At 62.7% G+C, this 22,645-nt stretch overlaps 2 protein-coding genes across 2 annotated transcripts; one reads left to right on the forward strand and one right to left on the reverse strand.

Moving 5' to 3' along the window:
• Nucleotides 1-44: 44 nt before the first annotated feature.
• Nucleotides 45-15,595, forward strand: CABLES2 (Cdk5 and Abl enzyme substrate 2). The gene is made up of 10 exons (XM_060122534.1): nt 45-2,136; nt 9,051-9,122; nt 9,217-9,309; nt 10,410-10,487; nt 11,072-11,180; nt 11,428-11,593; nt 11,957-12,060; nt 12,245-12,351; nt 12,964-13,168; nt 13,310-15,595. The coding sequence occupies exons 1-10, from the start codon at nt 1,628-1,630 to the stop codon at nt 13,448-13,450; spliced, it is 1,584 nt and encodes a 527-aa protein (XP_059978517.1). The 5' UTR covers nt 45-1,627; the 3' UTR covers nt 13,451-15,595.
• Nucleotides 15,596-15,714: 119 nt separating this feature from the next.
• Nucleotides 15,715-17,037, reverse strand: RPS21 (ribosomal protein S21). Its single transcript, XM_060122804.1, has 6 exons — nt 16,961-17,037; nt 16,684-16,746; nt 16,505-16,568; nt 16,288-16,359; nt 15,858-15,913; nt 15,715-15,778 (listed from the first exon to the last, which is right to left on the reverse strand). Exons 2-6 carry the CDS (start codon nt 16,731-16,733, stop codon nt 15,769-15,771), a joined length of 252 nt encoding a protein of 83 aa, XP_059978787.1. The 5' UTR covers nt 16,734-16,746; nt 16,961-17,037; the 3' UTR covers nt 15,715-15,768.
• Between the last annotated feature and the right edge of the window lie 5,608 nt (nt 17,038-22,645).

Here is a 22,645-nt window from a genome sequence, read left to right on the forward strand (position 1 = left end):
AGGGCACCCGAAGAATAAAGTGTAATGAAGGATGGCGTGTGCAGCTGGCAGGGTCGGGGGTCATCTGGGCTTCCACCTGCCTGGGCAGGTGACGCAAGAGGCTCTTGAATGTGCCCAGGGATGGGAAGTCACTCCCTTTCTGAAGGGCAGGATCAAAACCAGCCCCATCTGCAGAGCATTACAGGGACCAGGGCAGCCTCTGGGGAGGGCTGTGGGAACACAACAGGGGATGTCCGCCAGGCCCCACACAGAGCCCCTCCACACTCTGGGTCCCTGGTCCACTGGCCTGTGAGCCATCTGCACCGCCACAGGGCACACAGGGCAGCTCACCCAGGCTTCCACCCGACACAGAACCTGGAAGAAGACCACGCCCACTCCCCCCGCCCCCACCGTGTCCCTGTGGCACCACCGAAGTTTAACATAATGCCAATTGGCACAGGAGAAAAGTCTACAGGGCCCAGCTCCATTATCGGGCAGCAGACAGCATGGTTTTGGAGCTGAGGGCCAATAACCAAATAACAGCCCTCCATCGCTTCATCCTCCCACCGCCCCTTTTCATTTTCCTCATCTGACATCCGCTTAACTATTAGCTACCAGTTTGGCAGCCCGCCCCCGCCCCAACCTGCCAGGGTCCTCCTACTGGTAACAGCTGGCCAGCAGGGCCAGGCCCTGGGGCCCTGATCCACGATGATACTGGCCTCCCGCTCGCTAGGAGGCGCTCTGCAGGCCAGGGCTGTGTCTGCCCCGCCCCCCAACACCTGCACGGAGGACAGAAATGCGTGTGCCGTGTATGGTTCCACGGAGGAGCATTCACAGCTGCGTGGGCAAACCACACGGCAAGTGCCGGTCTCCAACCGCCGGGAAGCCCCAGCGCTGGTGACAGCCCCGGGCTGAGCCCACTCAACCCTGACCATACCCTGAGGTGGAAATCAGCGACCCCCACCTGAAGGATAAGTAAGCCCACAGGCACACAGCTGGACAGAGCAGGCCAGTGGCACAGAGGTGACTGCAGGATCCTGCCCCCCAAGACAGAGGTGGGCTCCTGGGGGCTCCAGAAGGCAGCACCTGAGCATGAAGCCACCGGCTCTGAAGTTGGGGGTCCCGGTACACAAGAGGAAACAGACCTGGCACCCCCCAGACTCAAGGTCGCTTTTCTGCTGACGGCCGTGCAGGACTCTGTCTGGGACTGAAGGTGCAGCACCGCCCGCCTGCCTGCCACCCCAGGCAGGTGCCTTCTCCCCTCGGACTCGCGGTGTCGTCTTCAGTCACTGGGGGAGGCCAGGGGGCACCGCTGGCCATTCCTGGGGCTCCCGGCGGGTGGTACAGCTCCAGCGCCCGCACGTCAGACCCCCGCCCCCGCAAAGACACACACCCCAAGAGGGGAAGTGCGCTGGAGCCTAAAGACGAGGCTTTAAGAACGCTGACCACGAACGCCACAGCCCAGCAAGTGGAACAGAGCACTGGCGCCCCGGGGCCGCGACTTCCGAGTCAGGGACTCGAACCCGCGGCACCTCCACCGCTCGCCCAGAGCCAGGCCTCGGGGCTTCTCCCGGCTCCCCCTTGGCCGCCTCGGAACCCGCTCTAGGACCCAAGGGAGTTGCTCCCCCCGCCCGCCCCGCGCTGGCCAATGGGCGGGCGTGACGGCGATATATTTGCATACGGGTGCGCCCCGGCCAATGGGCGGCGGGCGCGGGCGCATGCGCGAGCTGGAGGGCGGTGGCGGGCGGGCGGCGGGCTCAGTCGGAGGATGGCCGCGGCTGCGGCGGGTGGGTCTTCGGACCAGTCCCCCGGCCCCGCCACCCGGGCCGCGCCGCAGGCGCTGCGGCGGCGAGGGGATTCGCGGCGCCGCCAGGCCGCGCTCTTCTTTCTCAACAACATCTCCCTGGACGGGCGGCCCCCGAGCCTGGGCCCGGGCGGCGAGAAGCCCCCGCCGCCGCCGCCGCCGCCGCCGCCCACCGAGGCCCGCGAGCCGCCCGCGCCGCCGCCGCCACCGCCGCCGCCGCCGCCCGCGCCCCCCGCCGGCCTGCCCCTGCCCGGACCCGCGGGCCGGGCCTCGGCGCCCCAGGGCCTGCTCAGCCCCGCGCCCGCCGGCTTGGGCCTCGGCCTGAGCCTGGGTTTGGACGGGCAGCGCCAGAGGTGAGTGTGGCCCGGGTCACCTGGGGCCTGGGGGGCGGCGGGGTGGCCTGGGGCTGGGTCACCGCGGGGGTCGGGGTCACCTGGCGGAGTCACCCAGGGCTCAGGGTTGGAGGCAGTGGAGTCGCCCAGGCAAGGAGTTGAGGTGGCCTGGGGGCCTGACAGCCCGGGACACAGGGTCGGGGTGACCTGGGGGCCATCAGCGCAGTGAGCAGGGTGGCAGGTGGCCCTGGGCTGGCTCAGCTCATAATGTGGGGTTGAGGTGACCTACAGAAGATCAGGGTCAGCTCGTGCCACAGGGTTTGAGTGACCTGTCAGCGTAGGACTTGGAGACCGGGAGGTGACCCTGATCCCCTGTGAGCCCCAGACACCAGCTGGGGTGTCCTGGGCCCTGTCAGTGAGGGACAGAGGGTTGGGGTGTCCTGCGCCTTGCCAGCCCCAGAAGGGAGTCTTGACTGGGCCCCACCATCCTAAGATGTCAGAGTCGGGAGTCATCTGCAAGCTGTCAACTCCCTGGACACGGATGTTAGGGTCTCCTCGGGCCCCGTGAGTCCCCAGACTTAAGGGTCATGGTCCCCTTAATTCTGCCACCCCTGAATACGGGGTCAGGGTCCTCTCAATCTTGTCGGTCCCCTGAACATGAGTCTGGGGTTCCCTCAGCCCTTATCAGCCCCCAGACACAGAGCCCTGTCAGCTCCAGACACACCCCCCTCCCCAGCCCACTGTTACCAGTCCTGTTGGCACAGGGACTCACAAACACCCCCTCTGGGTTCCCCTTCGTTCTCTAAACTGGGTGACCCCCTCCATGTGGGCCAGGGATCTTCCCTGTACTGTGACATCTAGCCCCAGAGTCTCCCACACCAGGCCAGACCTCCCAGCCCCCCATCCCACAGCTACTGGTCACTGGAGGCCCCCCATTACCCCTGCCTCCTTTGTCCACTCTGAGCTCAGGGCCCCTGGGCCTGTCACATCCCAGATCGCAGGCACTCCCCCTGCCCTGATTTCATTTCTAGGAACGCCTCAGCCCATCTCAGGGCCACCCCCACCCCTGAGCTCTGCCCTTCTAGTCTGTGCCCCCTGCCCCAAAGCCTGCTTTCCTCAGCCGGCAGACTCTCCAACGGAGTGGTCCTGTCTCCTGGCAGCCATCAGCCCGAGGACAGTCCTCCCTTCACGCCAGGTCCCATTCGAGTCACTCCGCACGCCAGGGCAGAGTGGCAGGGATGTCCACTGTGTGAGGCCTCAAGGGTCCCGCTCACCTACAGCCAGGCCTGCGCTGTGCCCTCCTCTCCCGGTCCCGCAGCCCTGTGTGTGGTGCTGGGCAGGCCGTGTGTCATTCAGCAAACAGTTGAGGCACCCTGGTTGGGGGCCAGGCCCTCGCTGTGAACCGACAGGCCAGCAGCCTGGCCCGCGAAGCCCTTCGAATGCGGGGACGCGATGAAGCGCCTGTAGCCAGGAGCCCTGCCTGGCGATGGGGCTTGATGGTGCTTGTGCTGCTTCTGAAGAGCGTGTGAGGGGCCCAGGCTCTGGGGACACAGAACAGGCTGGGATGTGGCACAAGTCAGGTGCCCTTCGGTGTTCCCGCTGCACCCTCCACAGTCCCTGTGTCCCTCCTCCCCTGGCCTGGCCTGTGTAAGGAGCCCTCTCCTGCCCCTCCCTCCCACTTGGCCTTCAAATCCCCGTTCAGATGTCGCAGGGCCGCACCTGCCCCCCCAGACTCTGCCCCTCCTCGGTTTCTGCTGCCGAGCACAGGGCCCAGCCCTTGGGTCTGAGAGTCACTGACCCTCCCCTGACAGATGGCAGGCTCCCGGGGTGGGCACTGTCCGTTTCTCTCTGTGCTCCCTGGGCCCAGAGGCAGGGCCGCAGGTAGTCGCAGGTAGCAAGGGGGCTGCCAGCTATAGGCTGTGGACTTCGAGGTTAAGTTGTTCTGGGGAATGGAGAGAATCCTGAGGGTCTTTTCCCAAAGTCTGTGTCATGAGTGTGGTGGTCTGACCCAGGCTTTGGGGACAGACCTGGTTGGAATTCCAGCTCCACCTCTCAGGAGCTCTGGGACTCAGAGCAGGTGGCACAGCCTCTCTGAGCCTCAGTTTGCTTCTCTGTGAGATGGGTTTGTGTTAGGTACTACCTGCCGGAGGGGCTGTTGTGAGGTCTGCTGGGTGGCCAGGGCTCAGCGAGGGTGACGGTGGCCCGGCCCGGGGAGTGAGGACTTGTGTTACATCCCGGTTGCCCAGGGTGTGCTCACAGCTCAGCCCACGGTGGGGAGTTTGTGTTTCATGCTCAGGGCATAGTCTGGTGCGGCTGTTGCTGCTAAGCCAGTGAGTGACTCATCAGAATCCTTACCTTCCTCCCTAGAACTTTGCTTTCATTTCGACACCACGGTCACCTAGCGCTTACCCGGTTTCTGGGCTTCTCCGGATGGGTCAGACACAGGCTTGCAGGTCCTCTTCCTGCCCCACGAGACCACTGCGCCCTCCTCTGTCATGTTGGCCCTCCTCTCTCGGGGGGGGGGGGGGGCTTGGAGGCTTCAGGCAGCAGCAGGGTTTCCTCTCACGGTCCTGGAAGTTACAGCCTGAGTCAGGGCGTGGGCAGGGCCTTGCTCCTGGGAGGGCTCGGGGGTAAGGGTCCCCTAGATGTCCTGGGCTTGTGGCCACAACCCTGCAGTCTCTGACTCTGTCCTCACACAGCTTCTCCTTGGTGTCTCTGTCTTCACCTGGCGTTTCTCTCTGCTTGTAAGGACACCCTGACCCAGCTGGTCATCGGGTCAGGGCCCAGCCTAAGGGCTTCACCTTAACTTGGTCACACCTGTGAAGACCCTATTGCAGCTGTGCTCGTAGTCACAGGTGACGGGTGAGGACTTAGCATATTTTGGGGACACTGTTCAACCCCCAGCGGTCGTCATTAGTCGTTAGTCCAGGGCACTAACACGGGGGAAGGTGAGCCGGGGGCGTGGCCGGGTTAGCTGGGAGCAGAAACCCTTGCGATTCGGAAGGGCTTGCGCAGGGTTGGCCCCGAGGAAGGGCCTGGGATTTTAGCTGCCGTCTTAGCCAGGAGCCGCCTAGCGCTCTGGAGGCTGCCGAGCGCCTGTCCAAATTAAAGCGATTTCGGTGGAGTGTCTGGCAGTCTGTTCACATCGCTGATTTGGGGGTTTCTTGCTCTCCAGCTGGAAAACGGCTGGAAGTGGTCACCGAGGTTGGAGCCTAGAGGGGGTCCAGAGGCCTTGCTAAGATGGAGGCCGGCCCAGGACCACATGTGGGTCCTGTCACCCGGGGAAGCTGGCAGGGACTTGGTGAGACAGGGTACCTAGGGCGACCCACTCACTCAACAAGGATGCACGACGGCCTGTGATGTGCCAGGCCCCGTGCTCAGGCCCGGGTGAAGCGGTGGGCCGGCCGGACAGGACCCCTGCCCACACTCTCCTGGCAGGGGAGGGTTCAGTGTCGTCGTGCTGGCCCCTGTCAGCGGCCTGCCCGTTCTCAGACCGGCTGAGCCCACGCACAGCAGCCCCTGCACGTGGCCCCTGGCTCGGACTGAGTGGTCTCCCAACTAGGCAGGAGCCCTTCTCTTCTCAGCTGGGCCGTTTTTTCAGTTACAAAGTGAAGGAATTTATCAAGTGGAAACAACGTCTAAAAAGTGGCAGTTTCTCTTCCTGCCTGTCTCTTGGGGAAGGCGAGTATGGGCCACCGGTTTGTAAAGGGGCAGCTGTGAAAGTGAGCCAGTGGGGTGGTCCCCTGTGCCCCCGACCCCATCTTCCCTACAGAGTCCAGCACAGGCGGCCTCGGGCCAGTCACCGCCATGTGGGGGGCACCATCCCGTGTGCCTTGGACGGCTTAGCCACGAGGGCCTCCTGGCTCCCTGGGACTTGCATTTGCCCAGACGTCGGGGAGTGGGAGGGTGTTAGCTGAGGCGGCAGGAGCCCAGGCTTTGTTCTTTGTAGTTTGTTTGTAGCACTTTTTAAACAGAGTAACGGGCGTACAGGGAGAGGCGCGCACATCCTGACCACCGACCAGCAGGACCCGGGGCGCGGCACCGCCTGTCCCCGCTCAGGTCCTCAGCCGGGCCCTGCACACGCCGCTTCCAGGGGCCTGCTCCCAATGGGGTCCACGGCGGGATTGCTCCCAGTGGGGGTCGTTTCGGGTAGAGCTGCTGGAACGTTCCTATCGTGCCTACAGGCCCGGGCCGGCGTGTGGTCAGCGTTGGGATTCTGAGCCGTTTCCAGAGCGGCGAGTGCTCAGGGGTGCCGTCCTCCCAGGGCCACGTGGGAGTCCGTGGAGGTCCCGCCTCGGGACTCCTGAGAGGCTGCCTCCTTGGTCGACCGGCCAGCAGTGGGTTTGGAAAGGGCACCGCCTACGGAAGGGGCCGGGCGCCAGTCCCCGTCCTGGGACGAGCGAGCCCGCGGCTGCCTGGCGGCCCCCGGAGGGTCCCCATCCCAGCGGGGCTCTCAGCCTCCCTCGGGCCGCGGGGCCAGCTCCTCTGGGGTGGGAGGTGGGAAGTGGGGGGCTCGAAAGCAACAGCCCCTCACTTGGCCAGCCTGGTCTGTGCTCAGGATTCAGGGTACCCTCGTCAGCGTCGTCCCTGTCTCTGGACCCAAACCCAAATAGCATCACGCGGACACAGGCCGAGTTCAGGAAAGGAGCCCTGAGAGCACGCAGCAGCCTTGATTCCAGCTCCCCCAACGCGGTCAGGAGGGCGGCACGGGGGCGGGTGGCAGAATCCAGGGGCAGAGGCAGCGCCGGAGGGCAGGGCGCAGCTCCCAGCCCCTAACTCCCGCCAGCTCTGTGCCTCAGTTTCACCACCTGTACGCTGAGGGCTGTGAGGATTGAGTTTACGTATAAAATGCTTACAGAGAAGAAAATCTAGAAGAAAACCACAAAGATAGAGATGCACGAAACCAGCTGGGATCAGGTGTTGCCGCTCGGTGGGATGAGAGAGGTCTCCTGGAGCGCGCTGGGCCAGAGCTCAGGCAGCCCGGCCCCCAAGGGCCCATGGCTGCCTCCATGGAGACTGCCGCTGGCCTCTGGGCCCTGTAAGCGAGGTCCCAGGCGTGCCGGAGCCATCGGGCCTCACCTGGGAAATTACCTGAGGAAGCAAGCCTGAGAAAGCCACGCGGGACTGCTGCCCGGGACCTCTGAGCCCAGCCCCGCGGGGCAGGACACGCACACCTGTGTGGGGCGTTCCTGTCTCCACCAGGCCGGCTTCGCTTCCCGGCACGGGTCCTGCACGTCCACCTGCAGTGGGGCGCCCTCTCAGGGCAGGGCCTGCCTCATCGCCCACCGTGGGGCCGGTGCTCACCAGTCCCTACCCCAGGCCTCCTTGGGTGCTGGGTGCCTGCCTGATGTGCCCCTCCTGCTGCCCCCTTCCCACCTGGCCTGACCCGGGAGAGGTGGCCTGACCGTGCCAGGCGTCGTCTGGATGCCAGGGGTCCTGCCAGGGGGAGGGTCCCGTGAGATGCTGCAAGGAAGGCGGCAGCAGGGCAGGCTGCAGCTTCTGGGAGCGGCTCCGCAGCGAGGCTCAGCCTCAGGGAACGGCTGCCGTTGACACCTGGGCCCTGGACACCTGCCCGGCCCAGGCTGAGTGAGACCCGTGTTCCTCCATCTCGTAAACCACGGTGACCGGAGCCCAGGAGGAGTGGGGCAGCAGAGCCCGGCTTCTTGGCTTTGTCCTGAGCGGTCCCTGCTGGTGGCCTTGGTGGCAAGAACCTGGGTGTGTGACCTTGACCTGAGGGTGCAGCCTGTGCAGGGTTTCTGGGCCCAGTGCCAGGTGGGAGGCTGCCCTCCCGAGCTCCCTGTGTGCTGGGTGCTGGTAAGGCCCCCTCCTGGGATGGTTTTAAACCAGACCAAACACCCGGTTTGTCTCTGGGACAACCCCAGCACCGTCAGCACCTCAGAGGGCTGGGGGCAGCCCCCAACTGTCATCGGGCAGCCGGTCTTTGGTTCCCTTTTGTGGTCACCGGGACACACTCCTCCCCGACCACCCAGGATGTCTGGGGGTCTCTGGCCTTCAGCCTCAGGCCTGACCTAAGGCCATTTGTGTCCCCTCCCGAGGAGTCACTGAGGCCATCTCCCCAGCCCAGGGGGCCTCCTGACCACGCAGCCACACGTCTGGGTTCAGACTCCCCTCTGTGTGGGTCTAATAGAAGCGCTTTCCTCCCTGTCCCTGGGCAGGGCTTTGGTCTGGGAAGAGTTCTGGCCGCCAGGCCTGGACGATGCTGAGGTGGGGCTGCGGGTTGATGGGTTTCTGGCTCCTTTATGCTCCCAGGGGTGAGCTGAGAGGCAGGAGGCAAGGGTGGGGGAGCACCGCAAGCCCAGCACACCCACTGTGCTTCCGGCGACAGGCCCAAGCAGACACCTCCCTGACGTGCATACCAGGACTGCTGCTGTCCTGGGGAGGGGGAGGGCCACGTGTGAACTGAGCCTCAAGTCAAGGGGGACGTAGCCACGGGAAGATCTGGAGAAAGAAGGTTCCAGACCGAGGGAACAGCCCCTGCCAGGGCCCTGAGGCTGGAGGCGGGGGCTGGTGCAGGGAGGGCGGCCCAGCCGAGGGGGAGAGGCTTCTAGGTGTCCTGGGCCCGGGGCAGCACTACACGCTGAGGTGGGCGGGAGAGGGTCGGCAGGACGTGGCAGAGCCACCGCGGGACCCCGTCCAGCCCCACCATGCCCCCTTCCCGGGACCCCTGGCTAAGCTCCGAGAGGCGGTGGGCAGACCAGGGCCCGGCCAGCCATCCCTCCCGGTGCCATGTCCCCCTCAGGTTCTTGTGGCCTTGGGTGGCCCTGCCCAACACTCAGACCTCACCGCAGACCTGCTTCTGGCCCGTGGCCTGGGGGCCCCATCGGGGCCTGAGACGCAGGCTGGGCCTCTGGGAGGAGGGCGCAGGAGGCAGCCTCTGGACAGTACCCTGAGGCCCTGCCGTGTCCTCTTTACAGAAGGCGCGTAGGCTCCCAGCGCTGCTCGCTCGAGTTTCTGGAAGACACGGTGGCATGTGCCTCGCTTCAAAGGTAAGGAGCCCCGCCTGCCGCTTGCACCCCGTCCTTTCTCCTGGGGCCAGAGAGGCTCCCAGGAGGGGAAGAGTGACCTCCTTTTCACCTGCAGAACCAAACATACATCTGGATCCCCAAGACACAAAGGCCTGAAGAAGACGCACTTCATCAAGAACATGAGGCAGTACGACACCAAGAACAGCAGGTGCCGGCGTGGGCCAGCCCCGCCCCGCCCTGTGGCTGCCCAGCGGGTCCTCCCTCGCGCCCGGTGGGGCCCGGGGTCCTGCCCTTGTCAGCAGCCATGTCTTCCTTCAGCGCGCTAAGGGATTGCTCGCCCACACGGCCCAGCCCATGTCCCTTCGGAAGTGGACCCTCTCCCCATCCCACCCTCTTCCCTCCGTATTCACCAAACGCTGGGGTCCTCAGCACGTCCGGGCGAGGAGCCACCCGGCCACCGCAGCCTTGAGTAGAAGTCTAAAACCCAGGGATGCTGGAAACACAGTGGGAACAGGCAGAGTGGTGGGCTGTGTCTGGGGGAGAAGGGAACACAGAGGGCATCTGGCTTCCCTGAACAGGGCTGCAGAGTGATAGCCAGTGCCCAGCACAGCCCTCCGAGGCCCTACATCTGTAGAAGCCCCGTCCCTCGTGCCCCGTGTCCCTCACGCTCTGCCCTCCTGGCCTTGAGGCCATCGTCCTGACCCAAAGCGTCTCCAGACCGTTCCCCTTCCTGCTGGAGGCCGTGCCCAGGCACCTACCAGGCAGCCCTGGTCGGGCAGTGCTGCGTCTTCCCTGCGGTGGCTGTAGCTTGGACAGTCCTGGAACCCCAGCGTGGTCCCCAGCATGACAGGCTTGGCCCAGGAGCAGGCCCCCGGCAGACTGAGCGCCGGGCTGGCTTCAGTGGACCCTTGGTGCCCAGGGTCCCAGCCAGGGAAGGGGGTCTTCCACCGTCGTCCTCCCTGCTGAACTGGGGCCGGGCTGGGCAGAGCCATGCCCAGAGGAAGGAAAGGCCATCCTCTCTGCTGTGCGCCCCACGCAGCGGCCCCTCTCGGGCCACTTTGTCTCGGAACATGGAACTGGGCGCTTTCTGATGCCGTGAGGCCCCTGCCCTGCTGGGATGCCCGAGGATGGGCTTCCCTGACCAGCCGTCCTCGGGCACGCGCCTCTGCCTCTGGTGTCTGCACAGCCTGGCCTCTCTCGTATGAACCGCCATCCCGGGCGTCCCCCGATGCCTGGGGCAGTTCCCATCTGAGTCTAGGCAGGAAGGGAAACGCCTGCCGCCCTGCCCTGACCCCATCCTTCCCGCAGGATCGTGCTCATCTGCGCCAAACGGTCCCTGTGTGCGGCCTTCTCGGTCCTGCCCTATGGAGAAGGCCTGCGTGTCAGGTGAGCGGCTGGTCCCCACCGCCCGGGAGCTCCACACCATCGCAGCCTCACACGGGGCCAGCAGACCAGCTTCTGCCGAAGCTGCTTGAGAGCTCGAAGGCCGTTTGGGTCCTGGTCCTCAGGGAGGGGCGCGTCCGCACCGTTATCCCGTTTGAGCTGCTAAACGTCGGTGCCTGGGATGTTCCTCCTGGCGGGACACCGCTGTGCATCCCGTGACCAGGCCAGGCAGCTGTGCCCAGCGCATAGCCCCGGGAAGAGGGAGACGGCTGTCAGGGTGGGGACGCGCATCGGGACCTGTGTGCCCGAGGGTGTGGCTGCAGGTGGAGGGCGCACCCCTGAGAAGTGACTTGAGGTGAAGCCGAGGCCGGCCCACCACCAGGGAGATTGAACAGGAAGGGCCTGGGACCAGGAAGGAGCTGAGACAGAGACGGCTCTCATAGCGGGAGTCCTCGTGACCCCTGCTGAGGCTGCTACAGGGCCTCGAGGGTGTGGAGGTGGGGCGCTGTGGGCCCCTGGGGCTCAGCTCCCACCTGCGCAAGGTCAGGGGCGGGGCCGGCAGCTCTGTCCCGTCCCGTGCGTTGCAGTGACCTGAGGGTGGACAGCCAGAAGCAGAGACATCCGTCCGGCGGCGTTTCCGTGTCTTCCGAGATGGTTTTCCAGTTGGAAGGCGTCGAGCTGGGGGCGGATGGAAAGGTAGGAGCAGACGCCCAAACAGGCCGGTCGCCTCGTGGGGGCCTGGTGACGATGGGAGGTCGGGGCCCCCGAGGCAGGGAAGAGCTCCGGCTGCAGATCCCAGATGAGGGGCGGGGCGTTCTGGAACCTGCAAGCGGGGAGCAGCGTCAGCCCTGGGCGGCGGGAGCTGCAGCGGTCAGGAGGGACCTGGCTGGACCTCTGGTCCTGGACGGGGCGGCGGGGCTAAGCCCGATGCACTGCCTGCCAGGTTGTGTCTTACGCCAAGTTCCTGTACCCCACCAACGCCCTGGTCACGCTCAAGCCGGACAGCCATGGCCCGCCACCTCAGCCCCGGCCCAGTGTCCCCCGCGCTCTGCTGGGGCCCAGATGCAAACCCATCCCGCCCAGGGCAGCACCAGCTGGCTCGGAACTAGGTAGCCCAAGGGCCCTGACCGGGAGCAGGGCAGGTGGCCCCACAGTCCTCAGCCCAAGCCTGGGGAGCGGGTCCGCCGCAGCCTCTCAGGAGGGGGGCCCCCAGAGCGCACACCCTGTGCTGCCCCTGAGCCCAGCCGCAGAGAACCTGCACCCACCGATGGCTCTGGGCGGGGGCCCCTCCTCGTCAGGACGTCCTCCCCGGCCCCGGCCCCCGAGGAGGGGGACCACACCTGGAGCCCCTGACCCCACTCTCCTTGTCCCACGATGACGCCCTCAGCACAGCTGCTGCCTGGCACTAGGCTGGGGTTGGCCAAGCCACTCACCGGGGCTTGTGGTGGGTCAGGGCTGCCCTCTGCTCGCAGGGGCCGACGCGGGGGATGCCCTGGAGTACAACCCCGACCTCCTGGATGACCCTCAGTGGCCCTGCGGCAAGCACAAGCGTGTCCTCATCTTCGCGTCCTACATGGTAGGGGCGCCGCCCAGGGCTGGGCTGTGGGCCGGCACCAGGGGCGGGGGCAGCTACGCGCCCTGGGCCCAGCCTCACCCACGTCTTGGCATCGTTCTCGTGGGCCCGGGGCCTCACGGTTGCAGGCCCAGGTGGCGTGCAGACGCCCCTGGGGCTGCATGGGGATGGTCCTTATCCGTCGCAGACCACAGTGATAGAGTACGTGAAGCCCTCTGACCTCAAGAAGGACATGAACGAGACCTTCCGGGAGAAGTTCCCGCACATCAAGCTGACGCTGAGCAAAATCAGGAGGTGAGGAGGGCCGAGGCGGGCGTCCCCAAGCCCGCTGCCGCCAGGCCGGGTCCACGCAGATCCCTGAGCTTGAGAGAGGGACGCGCCCCTCCTCAGCCCCTCCCGCCAGCCAGCCAGGCCAGTGCCAGCAGCTGCCCTGCCGCCTCCTTGGTCAGGTGCCCTCGGTGCTTCTCATACCCGCCCACACCTGCAGGGCTCCTCCTCACTGGTGCCCACAGCCCCTGAGCCGGGCCCTGTGACCGTCCCCACTTGATAGATGACGAGGTTGAGGCCCCACAGCCAGAGGTCCAGACTCTGCCTCAGCACGGCCGCACCTCAGGGCCTTTGCACTGACCTTCCCTCCCCACACGGCCCCCTCACTGCCACAGGAGCACGGGGACTCTGTCCTCCGGGGGGTCCCCTTGAGGACAGTTGGGTGCCGCGGGCCCAGCCGAGGGCCAAGTGGAGACCAAGACCAGCCTGCTGCCCGCCCACCAAGACGTGGGCCCTAGCGCCGGGCCACAGCCTCTGGGAGGAAATGGCGCTTTTCTGGTGGCCCAAAGGCACACCCCTCAAGCAGGGACGTGGGCGCTTCCTGGCCCCAAAGCCCTTGGCTCCCGTGTAAACCCGCAGTTTGAAACGCGAGATGTGGAACCTGTCTGAGGAGAGCGGTCTGGAGCCCGTGACGGTGTCCATGGCCTATGTGTACTTCGAGAAGCTGATCCTGCAGGGCAAGGTCAACAAGCAGAACCGCAAGCTGTGTGCGGGCGCCTGCGTGCTGCTGGCCGCCAAGATCAGCAGCGACCTCCGCAAGAACGACGTGAAGCAGCTCATCGATGTGAGTATGCACGTCCCTATCCCCCCGCTCCCGGCTGCGGGAGGCAGGACCACCCCCCACGCCCAGACCCAGCCACCTGGCCGCCTGGCCGGGAACCGGAGGAGGGGCCGCAGCTCAACCCCTCTCTCTTCTTCAACACAGAAGTTAGAAGAAAAGTTTCGGTTCAACAGACGGGATCTGATTGGGTTTGAGTTCACGGTGCTCGTGGCCCTGGAACTTGCTCTCTACCTTCCCGAGAACCAGGTGTTACCTCATTACCGACGCCTCACGCAGCAGTTCTAGCGTGGCCCGGCCCCTGTGGGCGCTCCTGGCACGTCGTGGGCCAGCGGGCGCATTTCCAGGCACTGGGTGTGGACGCGCGGCCCTCGCCGGCTGGTGCCACCACTCCCCCACGCCCTGGCTTCCCTGGAGGGACATGGCTTCCATTCCAAAGCACACCACACCACCGCGGTATTTCGGAGAGCCCTGCTGCGTTCCTCCGTGAACAAAATGTGGGCCTTTGTTGTTTCTTTTTTTCCTGTGCCTGGTCTGGCACCAGGACTTAATGCTGCGCGGTGGTGGATCCTGACTTCACAGCTTTTCTCCTCTTCGCATCACCCAGCCTTCTGCTACCATCGTAGCCACCGCACTAGTGTCTCGTGGAGATCTGGGTCTCCAGACCTCACTGCACGTGCTGGATTGCCAGCGTTAACCTGTTGGGGCATTAATCTCGGCTGTTTGGGGTTTCCGGACGTGGAGACCGCGCTGTGGAATCCCCACTCCCCCCTCGGCCTGGCTCCTTCCCAGCCCAGCACAGCCCCCTCGGGGGGTGTGCACCCACCTACCCACATCCACACACACAGCTCTGGCGTCAGCCGAAGCCAAGGATAGCAGACCCCTGGTTGGTTTTAGTCTCATTTTTTTACTCTCAGACTTCTGTTCTTCCAAGGATCACATCACTGTGAAGTCCCGATGCCCTGTTGGGGGTCACACACCCCAGCAGGCCTCTGGGCACAGAACTAGCCCACCCCACGCAAGGATCCGTCTCACCGGGAAGACCGCCCCTTGCCCACGACACTGGGGACCTTCAGGATGACTGGATTGCTGGCTCTTGATCTTCCTACGCAATATTGTGGAGAAACCGTGTTTACTGTCGTGTAGGATTTGGTTCTTTGGGTCTTTTTTCCTGAGGGCACAGAAGCCGGTTAAACGGCGTCTGCTGAAGTTGTGACTTGAACCACACCTGAGCCTCCAGCGGGGAGGAGACTGACCCCTTCACAGCCCTGCCTCCCCGCAAGGGTCGGGCCAGCGTTCTTCCTCCCGGCAGGAAGTGGGAGCCACCTGGGCCAAAGGAGCCGCCACACCAAGCCGACCCCAAAGGCCGGTCGTTGTCCTGGGCAGGTGTGTGCCCGGCACGCCAGCTTCTCTACGCTACACATGGCCCAGTTCATCCACTTGCTGCCCCACCAGAAACACTGAAGACCGTGGGCTGGAGCTTCTCCTTCACGGGTCAGCTGCTCTCAGAAAGGACCGTGTTGGCTGGGCCATTACGTTGCTTCCCTACTGCTGTCCCATAAGCTTGTCACTGGAGGGGCTCCGGGACAGCCCCACCCTGCATCCTACGCGTGTGCACCGGTGCTTTTGCAGAACAGAGGCCAGCCCTCATCAGAGCGCTCAACCACCAGCAACTTGAGACCCCAGCAGGGGTGCAGGATGGCGGCTCCCGCCCTGCTGGCTGCTCTTCCTGCTTCCTCAGTCAGCCGCTTGGGCTAAGGGAGGAGAGGGGGACAACTGCAGGACGGAGCGTGAAGCCCCAGTCTGTATCCTGACCTTATTTATTGAGGAGTGCCTCTTCCCCGTCTTCCCCAAGATGGCTCCCACACCTGACGTGCACCAAGGAGGGCTGGAAGGATGAAGCTGCTAGGCCCCAGGCAACCCTTCTGCAAGTGACCTGTCCAGCCAACACAGCGTCTCAAGGACACTCCTGTTACAGGCACTGCAGGGGACCGACTTACAAAATGTACGTCCTGGTTTACAATTCAGCCTTGAGGAACACATCTTCCTGGAAATGTCTATACAGATGTTAGAATGGCTGATACAGAAACTTTACCTGTTCATGTAGTGAGAATTAGTCTTTCACCAAACCCGTCTGTAACCTTCCCTTTAGTGCGTTGCGTCCTTTTTAATGTCAACAGCTGCCACTGTGTGGTACTCAAATGAAGCCAGTATTTAAGGCATTAAACTCCAGCCTAAAATGTCACCACCTAGAACCAGCCCAGACATCTGTATCCAAGGGCCTGGGGCCACGCCCTCAGTGCCTAGGAGGCGCTGTGGACTTAAATGAGCGCTTAAGTGGCCATCTGACCTCACTGTCTAGTCAAGTGTCATGGATCTGTTTGCAAAAAGTAATGTATTTGTGTTTTAAGTAAAATTTGGTTTTGCAACGTGTCATAGGCTGCCCTTCAGCCGGCCAGCCCCTTCCAATCAGCAAAACGCCAGCCCCGACCCTCCAGAGCACAGAGGAGCCCTCCCTCCCCCCACCCGAAGCACAGAAGTTAAACAGCAGATAGGTTTTCACTCTTTATTTATAACACACGTTCCACATCCAGGATCCTCTCCAGTCAGAAGTTCCTGGAACAAAAGGAAGAACTTTAAAACCTAGTCTCCAAAGACATCCTGGGCCTTTGTGTCCAAACCCCAGTCCTCTTACTTTGAGACAATGCCGTCAACCTTGGCCAGTCGGAGAATGGAGTCATCTGACTCGCCCTAGGAGAGAACGCACATTGGGACCAGGCGCCCTGCTGGCCAGAGGTCCAGCCACACTGCTGTCCAAACCGACCAAGGGTAGACACGCTAGCATCAGGCAGACCCCTGACGGTACAGGGGTCAGACCTCTGGGGCTGGAAGGAGCTGTGATAACTGGGAAGCTCCAAGGTCATCGCCTGCCTGTTTTCTCAGGGTGGGCCCTTTCTTGGGCCCCCGAGCACCCTTTTCCACCCCCAGGAAGGGGCTGGCAGCCAGCACAGTCCAGTGCAGCAGGCTGCAGTCTCTTCTGCCAACGAACCTGCTCAGGGTGGGAACAGGGAGGGAGATGCCACTCCGGTTCAAAGGCCCGCTGAGCGAGGCCGGGGAACACTCACCATCCTGCGAATGGCCCCGCAGATGGCATAGGTTTTAAACTGGCCGTTGAACCTGCCTGTCACCTTGTCAACCTATGAATCGAGAATCAAGAATGGGGGTCACAAAGAGGTGCACCCAAACGCCTTCGGGTCTAAACCTGGGGTTTGGGAATCGACGTGAGGCCCGCCCAGACCTCGCCCCTCCCCAGGGGACAAGCCGTCCCGCCGCCCGGCTCACCTCGGCCACGTTCATCTGGATGGACGCGTGGTCCTTGGCGCCTATGATGCGGTTGCTGGCAGAGCTGCGGGGAGAGCGCAGTGAGGGGGGACGGGGCTCGGCGAGCGAGGGGCAGGGAGAGGGCTCGGCGGCCGGTGGCGGCGGCGGGGGATGCAGGGACCGGGGCGGAGAATGCTCACCATTTTCGCGGCACGTACAGGTCCACGAACTCGCCGGCGTCGTTCTGCATGTTGAGGGAGCGTCTGTGGAGCCCCCCGCAGCGCCGTGAGGACGGGCCGCGTCCGCGCGCTCGGGTCCGTCCCCGCCCCGCCCCGACCCGGGCTCCGGGCCGCCACCCCGCCCAGGCCCCGACCCACGCACGCCCGAGTCCGTCCCCGCCCCGCCCCGACCCAGGCCCCCGCGCCGCCACCCAGCCCGGGCCCCGGCCCCGACCCCGACCGCGGCTGCGAGACCTACCTGGTGGCACCACAACGAGCGCGAGCGCAGAGAGGAAGGGCTTTCTCGCCCGGCAGTGCTATTAGCGGGTGGGGCGGGGCCTTGGCGAGTACTTCCGGGTCCCGCACGCCCCCGCGACTCTACGCAGAGAGCAAGGCCGGCCGCTCTGACGCACTTCTGCTTCCGGCGGGTGAGAGCCGCCTGACGTCTGGCGACCGCAAGGTGGCCGCGGCCGCGCCTCGAGGGCGAGTCGCCGTGCTGGGCGCGTGGCCGGCGCGGACTCGCGAGGGCGCCCGCGGGCGGGTCCCCGCAGCGGTGGGCTGCGCCCAGGGCGGGCGCTTCCCGTCGCCGGGACCGCCCGGTGCCCGCGGCCGCTCAGTCAGGACCTGCGGACCCGGGGGTCGAGGGCAGGGGCCGGGGGCCCTGGAACGGGCCGCGCTTGTCAGCACGTGAGAGCTGCGGACCGGAGCGCTCACCCCGGAGACAAGCCGGGCATCACGAACGTGGACGCAGGGGGGGCGCCGTTGGTTCTAAGAGCGAAGAGTGGGGAGAGCCCCTGCGGTCTTGAGGGAGGAGCGGCAGGGCTGGGGTGGGGGGCGCCCTCCCAGGCCGTGGAAGACAACCCCTCGGGAAACCAGTGCCTGAGCGGGGAAGGAGCTCGGCCAAGCCTCGTGGCAGAACCAGGTCGAGCCCCCTCAGCCCTTCCCTGCACCATCCGGCCCCTGCCCAGGGCCCCTCCCCCCACATCACGGCCACTCCATCCTCCACGGAGCAGTCTCTCCTGGTGCTAAGGGTCCGTTAAGGACGAAATAGGAAAACTCCAGGCTGCAGAGCTGACTTCCCAGGGTCCCCCGCCCTGCGTTCCTGGGGGCGTGCCCTGCAGCCTCGACTAAAACATGCTCCTGGGCTTCATCTCGCGGAGGAGAGGGAAGGCCCCTCGTGGGTGGACTCCAGACCCTGCGCACTTGGCCTCCGCCTGCTGCCCGGGCTGAGCCTGGCCGTGGAGTTTCCGAAGTCCAAATGCCCCTTTGCTTGACACGCCCTCCCCATCCTCCCAGTCTGGGCTCCCAGCTCACTTCCCAGGGCTGTGTCTGCTCACCCTGTGGTGACGTGCAAATGCTCCCCATCAGCTTGGCCACACGGTGCCCCATTTGAGGCACTGCCAACTTCTGTGCGGCTCTGGGAGGGTTTAACATCTGGGCCTGGTGGGGGCTGAGGCTGCCAGTTCCCTCGTACCCGGAAACCAGTGTTCGTGCGGGCAGTGTGTCTGCTGTTGCTTCCGCTGGGCGCCAGCAGCTGGGCATCAGGAGTGAGTCACCGAGGCCAGCGCCCTGTAGGAAGGTCACACTCCATGTTCATGCCAGCCGTGAGAGAGGTGTGTTTTTCCAGGACCCCCAGCACGTGCACAGACATTACGTGTTTATGTTTGTGGTTGTGATACGGACCAGGGTTTTTGGCCTTCCCTAATCAGTAGAAATTGATAAGAAGCCAGACAAGAAATTCAGGCAAGGCTTTATCGGGGCTCCTGCTGCAGCAGGGGGGAGCGGAAACAAGTAACAGGTTCCCTTGCTCGCTCCCCAGGGGAGTCGAGCTGGTTTCTTATATGGGGTGAGGATAGGGGCAGGTCCAGGGCTCGGGCCAGAGGGGTGGCTTAGGTGGTCTGCCCACCCCTTAGGTGGTGGGGTGTGCAGGGCGCATGCGCAGGACCCTGCTTTTGCTCCATGTACCCTGTTCTTGCTCCCAGCTCTTTAAAAGTGGCAGCTGGATTTTTGGTCTTTTTGTATCTTTCTGTCCATAGTTTGCCTCCAGTGTGCATTATGCTGCTATTTTTCATCCCATGCAGTTTTTTGTACAATGTTGTGTAGCTCAAGGAGACGTTTGTCCAGGTGCAAGCCCTGCAGCAAAGGGTCCCAGGTGCCAGTCTGTCTCATTTGGGGGTCTGCACAGCTGGCCTGCCTGTCTGTGTCAGTGTGTGGGTCAGCCCAGCTAGGCCTGGTCATCAAGAGATTGTCTCTGGGGCTTCCCTGGTGGCGCAGTGGTTGGGGGTCCGCCTGCCGGTGCAGGGGATGCGGGTTCGTGCCCCGGTCCGGGAGGATCCCGCATGTCGTGGAGCGGCTGGGCCTGCACATCCGGAGCCTGTGCACCGCGGCACGGGGTCCACAACAGTGAGAGGCCTGCGTACCGCAAAAAAAAAAAAAAAAAAACCAGATTGTAGCTGAGAGGCAGGAGACGGAGACAGCTAGAGCCCCGGAGCACCAAAAAGCTGATGAGGACCGTTTAAGAAGGAAATGACTGTCTTTTCAACAAGTGTGCTGGGAAAACTGGGTCTCCACATGCAAAAGAATGAAGCTGGACCCTTACCTCACACCAATTGCAAAAATTAACTCAGAATGGATCAAGTACATAAACACAATACGTAAAACTATAAAACTCTTAGAAGAAAACATAGGACACAACCTTCATGATATTGGGTTTGGCAATGATTTCTTGCATATGAGACCAAAGGCACGGGCAGCAGCAACAACAACCAAAAAAAATTGGACTTCATGAAAAATTAAATTTGTGCATCAAAAAGACACCATTGGGGGACTTCCCTGGTGGCGCAGTGGTTAAGAATCTGCCTGCCAATGCAGGGGACACGGGTTCCAGCCTTGGTCCAGGAAGATCCCACATGCCATGGAGCAGCTAAGCCCATGAGCAGCAACTACTGAGCCCGCGTGCCACAACTACTGAAGCCCGTGTGCCTAGAGCCCACGCTTCTCAACAAGAGAAGCCACCACAGTGAGAATCCCACACACCATAACAAAGAGTAGACCCCGCTCGCCACAACTAGAGAAAAGCCCGTGCACAGCAACAAAGACCCAATGCAGCCAAAAATAAATAAATTCATTAAAAAAAAAAAAAAGAGAGACACCATCAGGACTTCCCTGGCGGTCCAGTGGTTAAGACTCTGCACTTCCAATGCAGGGGGTGCAGGTTTGGGGAACTAAGATCCCACGTGCCTCGTGGCATGGCCACCCAAAATTTTTTTAAATAAAATTTTCTTAAAAAGACACCATCAACAGAGTAAAAAGGCAACCCAAAGATGGGAGAAAATATTTGCAAATCATACATCTGATAAGGGATTAGTATTAAGAATATAGAGAGAACTCCTAAAACTAATCAACAACAACAACCGAATTCAAAAATGGGCAAAGGGGCTTCCCCGGTGGCGCAGTGGTTGAGAGTCCGCCTGCCGATGCTGCCGATGCAGGGGACGCGGGTTTGTGCCCCGGTCCGGGAAGATCCCACATGCCGCAGAGCGGCTGGGCCCGTGAGCCATGGCTGCTGAGCCTGGGCGTCCGGAGCCTGTGCTCTGCAACGGGAGAGGCCGCGGCAGTGAGAGGCCGGCATACCGCAAAAAAAAAAAAAAAAAAAAAATTGGGCAAAGGACTCCGAAAGACATTTCAGCAGAGAAGATATACAAATGGCCAATAGGAACATTTAAACATGTGCAGCATCCACTAATCATCAGGGAAATGCCAGTCAAACCTACAACGAGGTACCACTCACACCCACTCTAAAAAATAATATATTATAAAAATAAGTGTTGACAAGGATATAGAGAAATTGGAACCTTTGTGCATTGTTGGTAGGAATGTAAAATAGTACAGCTGCTGTGGGAAACAGTATGGTGGTTCCTCAAAAATTGAAGAACTACCATGTGATCCAGCAATTCCACTTCTGGGTCATTTACCCAAAAGAATGGAAAGCAGTGTCTTGAAGAGGTATTTGCACACCCATATTCACAGCAGCATTTTTCACAAGAGCCAAGAGGTGGAAGTAACCCAAGTGTCTATGGGTGGATGAACAGATAAGCAAAATGTGGGCTGTGCATACAGTGGGACATTATTCATCCTTAAAAAGGAAAGAGATTGTGACACGGGTACAGACGAACCTTGAAGATGTTCTGCGAATTAAAATAAGCCAGTCATAGAAAGACAAATACTGTGTAATTCCACTCATACGAGGTACCTAGAGGAGTCAAATTTAGATGGAGAGTAGAATGGTGGGAGCCGGGGCTGGAAGATGGGAGTGGGGCACTAGTGTCTAAGGGGTACAGAGTTCCATTTTACAAGACGAGAAAGTTCTGGCGATGGATGGTGGTGACGGCTGCACAGCATTGTGTGCGTGTGTAACTGCTGAACTGCACACTTAACAAGACCAAGGTGGGGCCTCCCTGGGGGCGCAGCGGCTGAGAGCCCGCCTGCCGATGCGGGGGACGCGGGTTCGTGCCCCGGTCCGGGAGGATCCCACATGCCGCGGAGCGGCTGGGCCCGTGAGCCGTGGCCGCTGAGCCTGCGCGTCCGGAGCCTGTGCTCCGCAGCGGGAGAGGCCACAGCAGGGAGAGGCCCGCGTACCGCAAAAAAAAACCCAAACATTTAAGACTATAGGTCACGCACGCATGCACACACGTGGGCGCACACACAAGACATCACAGTCTCACCTTCCCCGAGGTGGGATCCCAAGGCCAAGATCTTCAAAAGGAAGCCCTGTGACCCCACCCTCCGGCCTGTGAAATCTGGATGAGCCCACCCCACCTTTAAGAAACCCTGCTGTGTGAAGTCTCAGGTCCCACAGAGGAGCCAGTGGTCCCTGAAGGGAGCCTACGTGGGCCTTCCATCAGCAGGGCCTCCTGGCATCTGAAGTGGCCGAGGGCAGCTACTCAGGCTGGAGGCCGCCAGGGGTCAGGAACCTGGGGAGAGGTGTCACCACATCCCACTTGTACTCTCCCCAGCAGCCACTACGGGGCGCCCAAGAGCTGCACCTGACCCTGCAGGCAGCCCTGCGAGGGGCCCAAGGGCAGAGGCTCACCTGTCCACTCTCTGCCCACTTTCCTGCCGGCTGAAGGGGGCCGGCACCTCCCTCAGGCCCCTGGCCCCTCGCCCCTTGCCCGAGGGGTGACTTGTTTACTGAGCTTCCTGTGGGGTCTCCAGGTTGGAAAAGGGCCAGAGGCTGGGTGGGATGAAGGGATTGGGGATGGGAGGACCTGGCACTTGAAGACACTGTCCTGAGCCCTTTTTGCAGCTCCCGGGGCAGCTCCCAGGGGCTCAGAGAAGCGGCTCTTCAGCAGGATGGTCCCCATCAGGATCCCCAAGCACTTCCGGGTCTACAGAGCATACCCCTGTTACTGCCCGCTGCACCCCCAAGTGCTCTAGATCACCCTGGCTTCCAGTTCCCATCAGTATGGCAGGCTGACTTTGCACCCTCCCTCTGCCTCGTAGCTGTATGACAGGTAGCTTAGCTGTCTCCTCCTCCTCCTGGCTTTAAAGTAGGGACAGCGGTAAGAGCACCACTCTGGAGGGTTAACACAGGCGGTGCTCAGCGTGGATGTGGCATTCAGGAGGCCCTCAGCACCCCCATCGTCACGATCAGCATCACTGCCACCTTCTTCATCACCGCTATCACCATCATTATTATGCTGTGACCCCAGGTCCCACCGCTATAGATTTGAACCCTGGGCTGACGACTCCAGAAGCTGCACTGTCACCACCCCAGTGTCTCACGGGTCCTCACTCAGGCCGCCCAGCTGGGTGACGGCGGCTAGTGGTGTCGGATGGTGTCCGTGTGCAGCAGCCGCTGCCCATCCCCCAGCACCATCCTGGGGGCCCACCTCACAGACAGGTAAGCGAGGCTCGCAGCCTTCCTGGGGCGCCTCCCTCCTCC

This window comes from Lagenorhynchus albirostris, chromosome 15, assembly GCF_949774975.1.
Source record: "Lagenorhynchus albirostris chromosome 15, mLagAlb1.1, whole genome shotgun sequence".
Taxonomy (NCBI): domain Eukaryota; kingdom Metazoa; phylum Chordata; class Mammalia; order Artiodactyla; family Delphinidae; genus Lagenorhynchus; species Lagenorhynchus albirostris.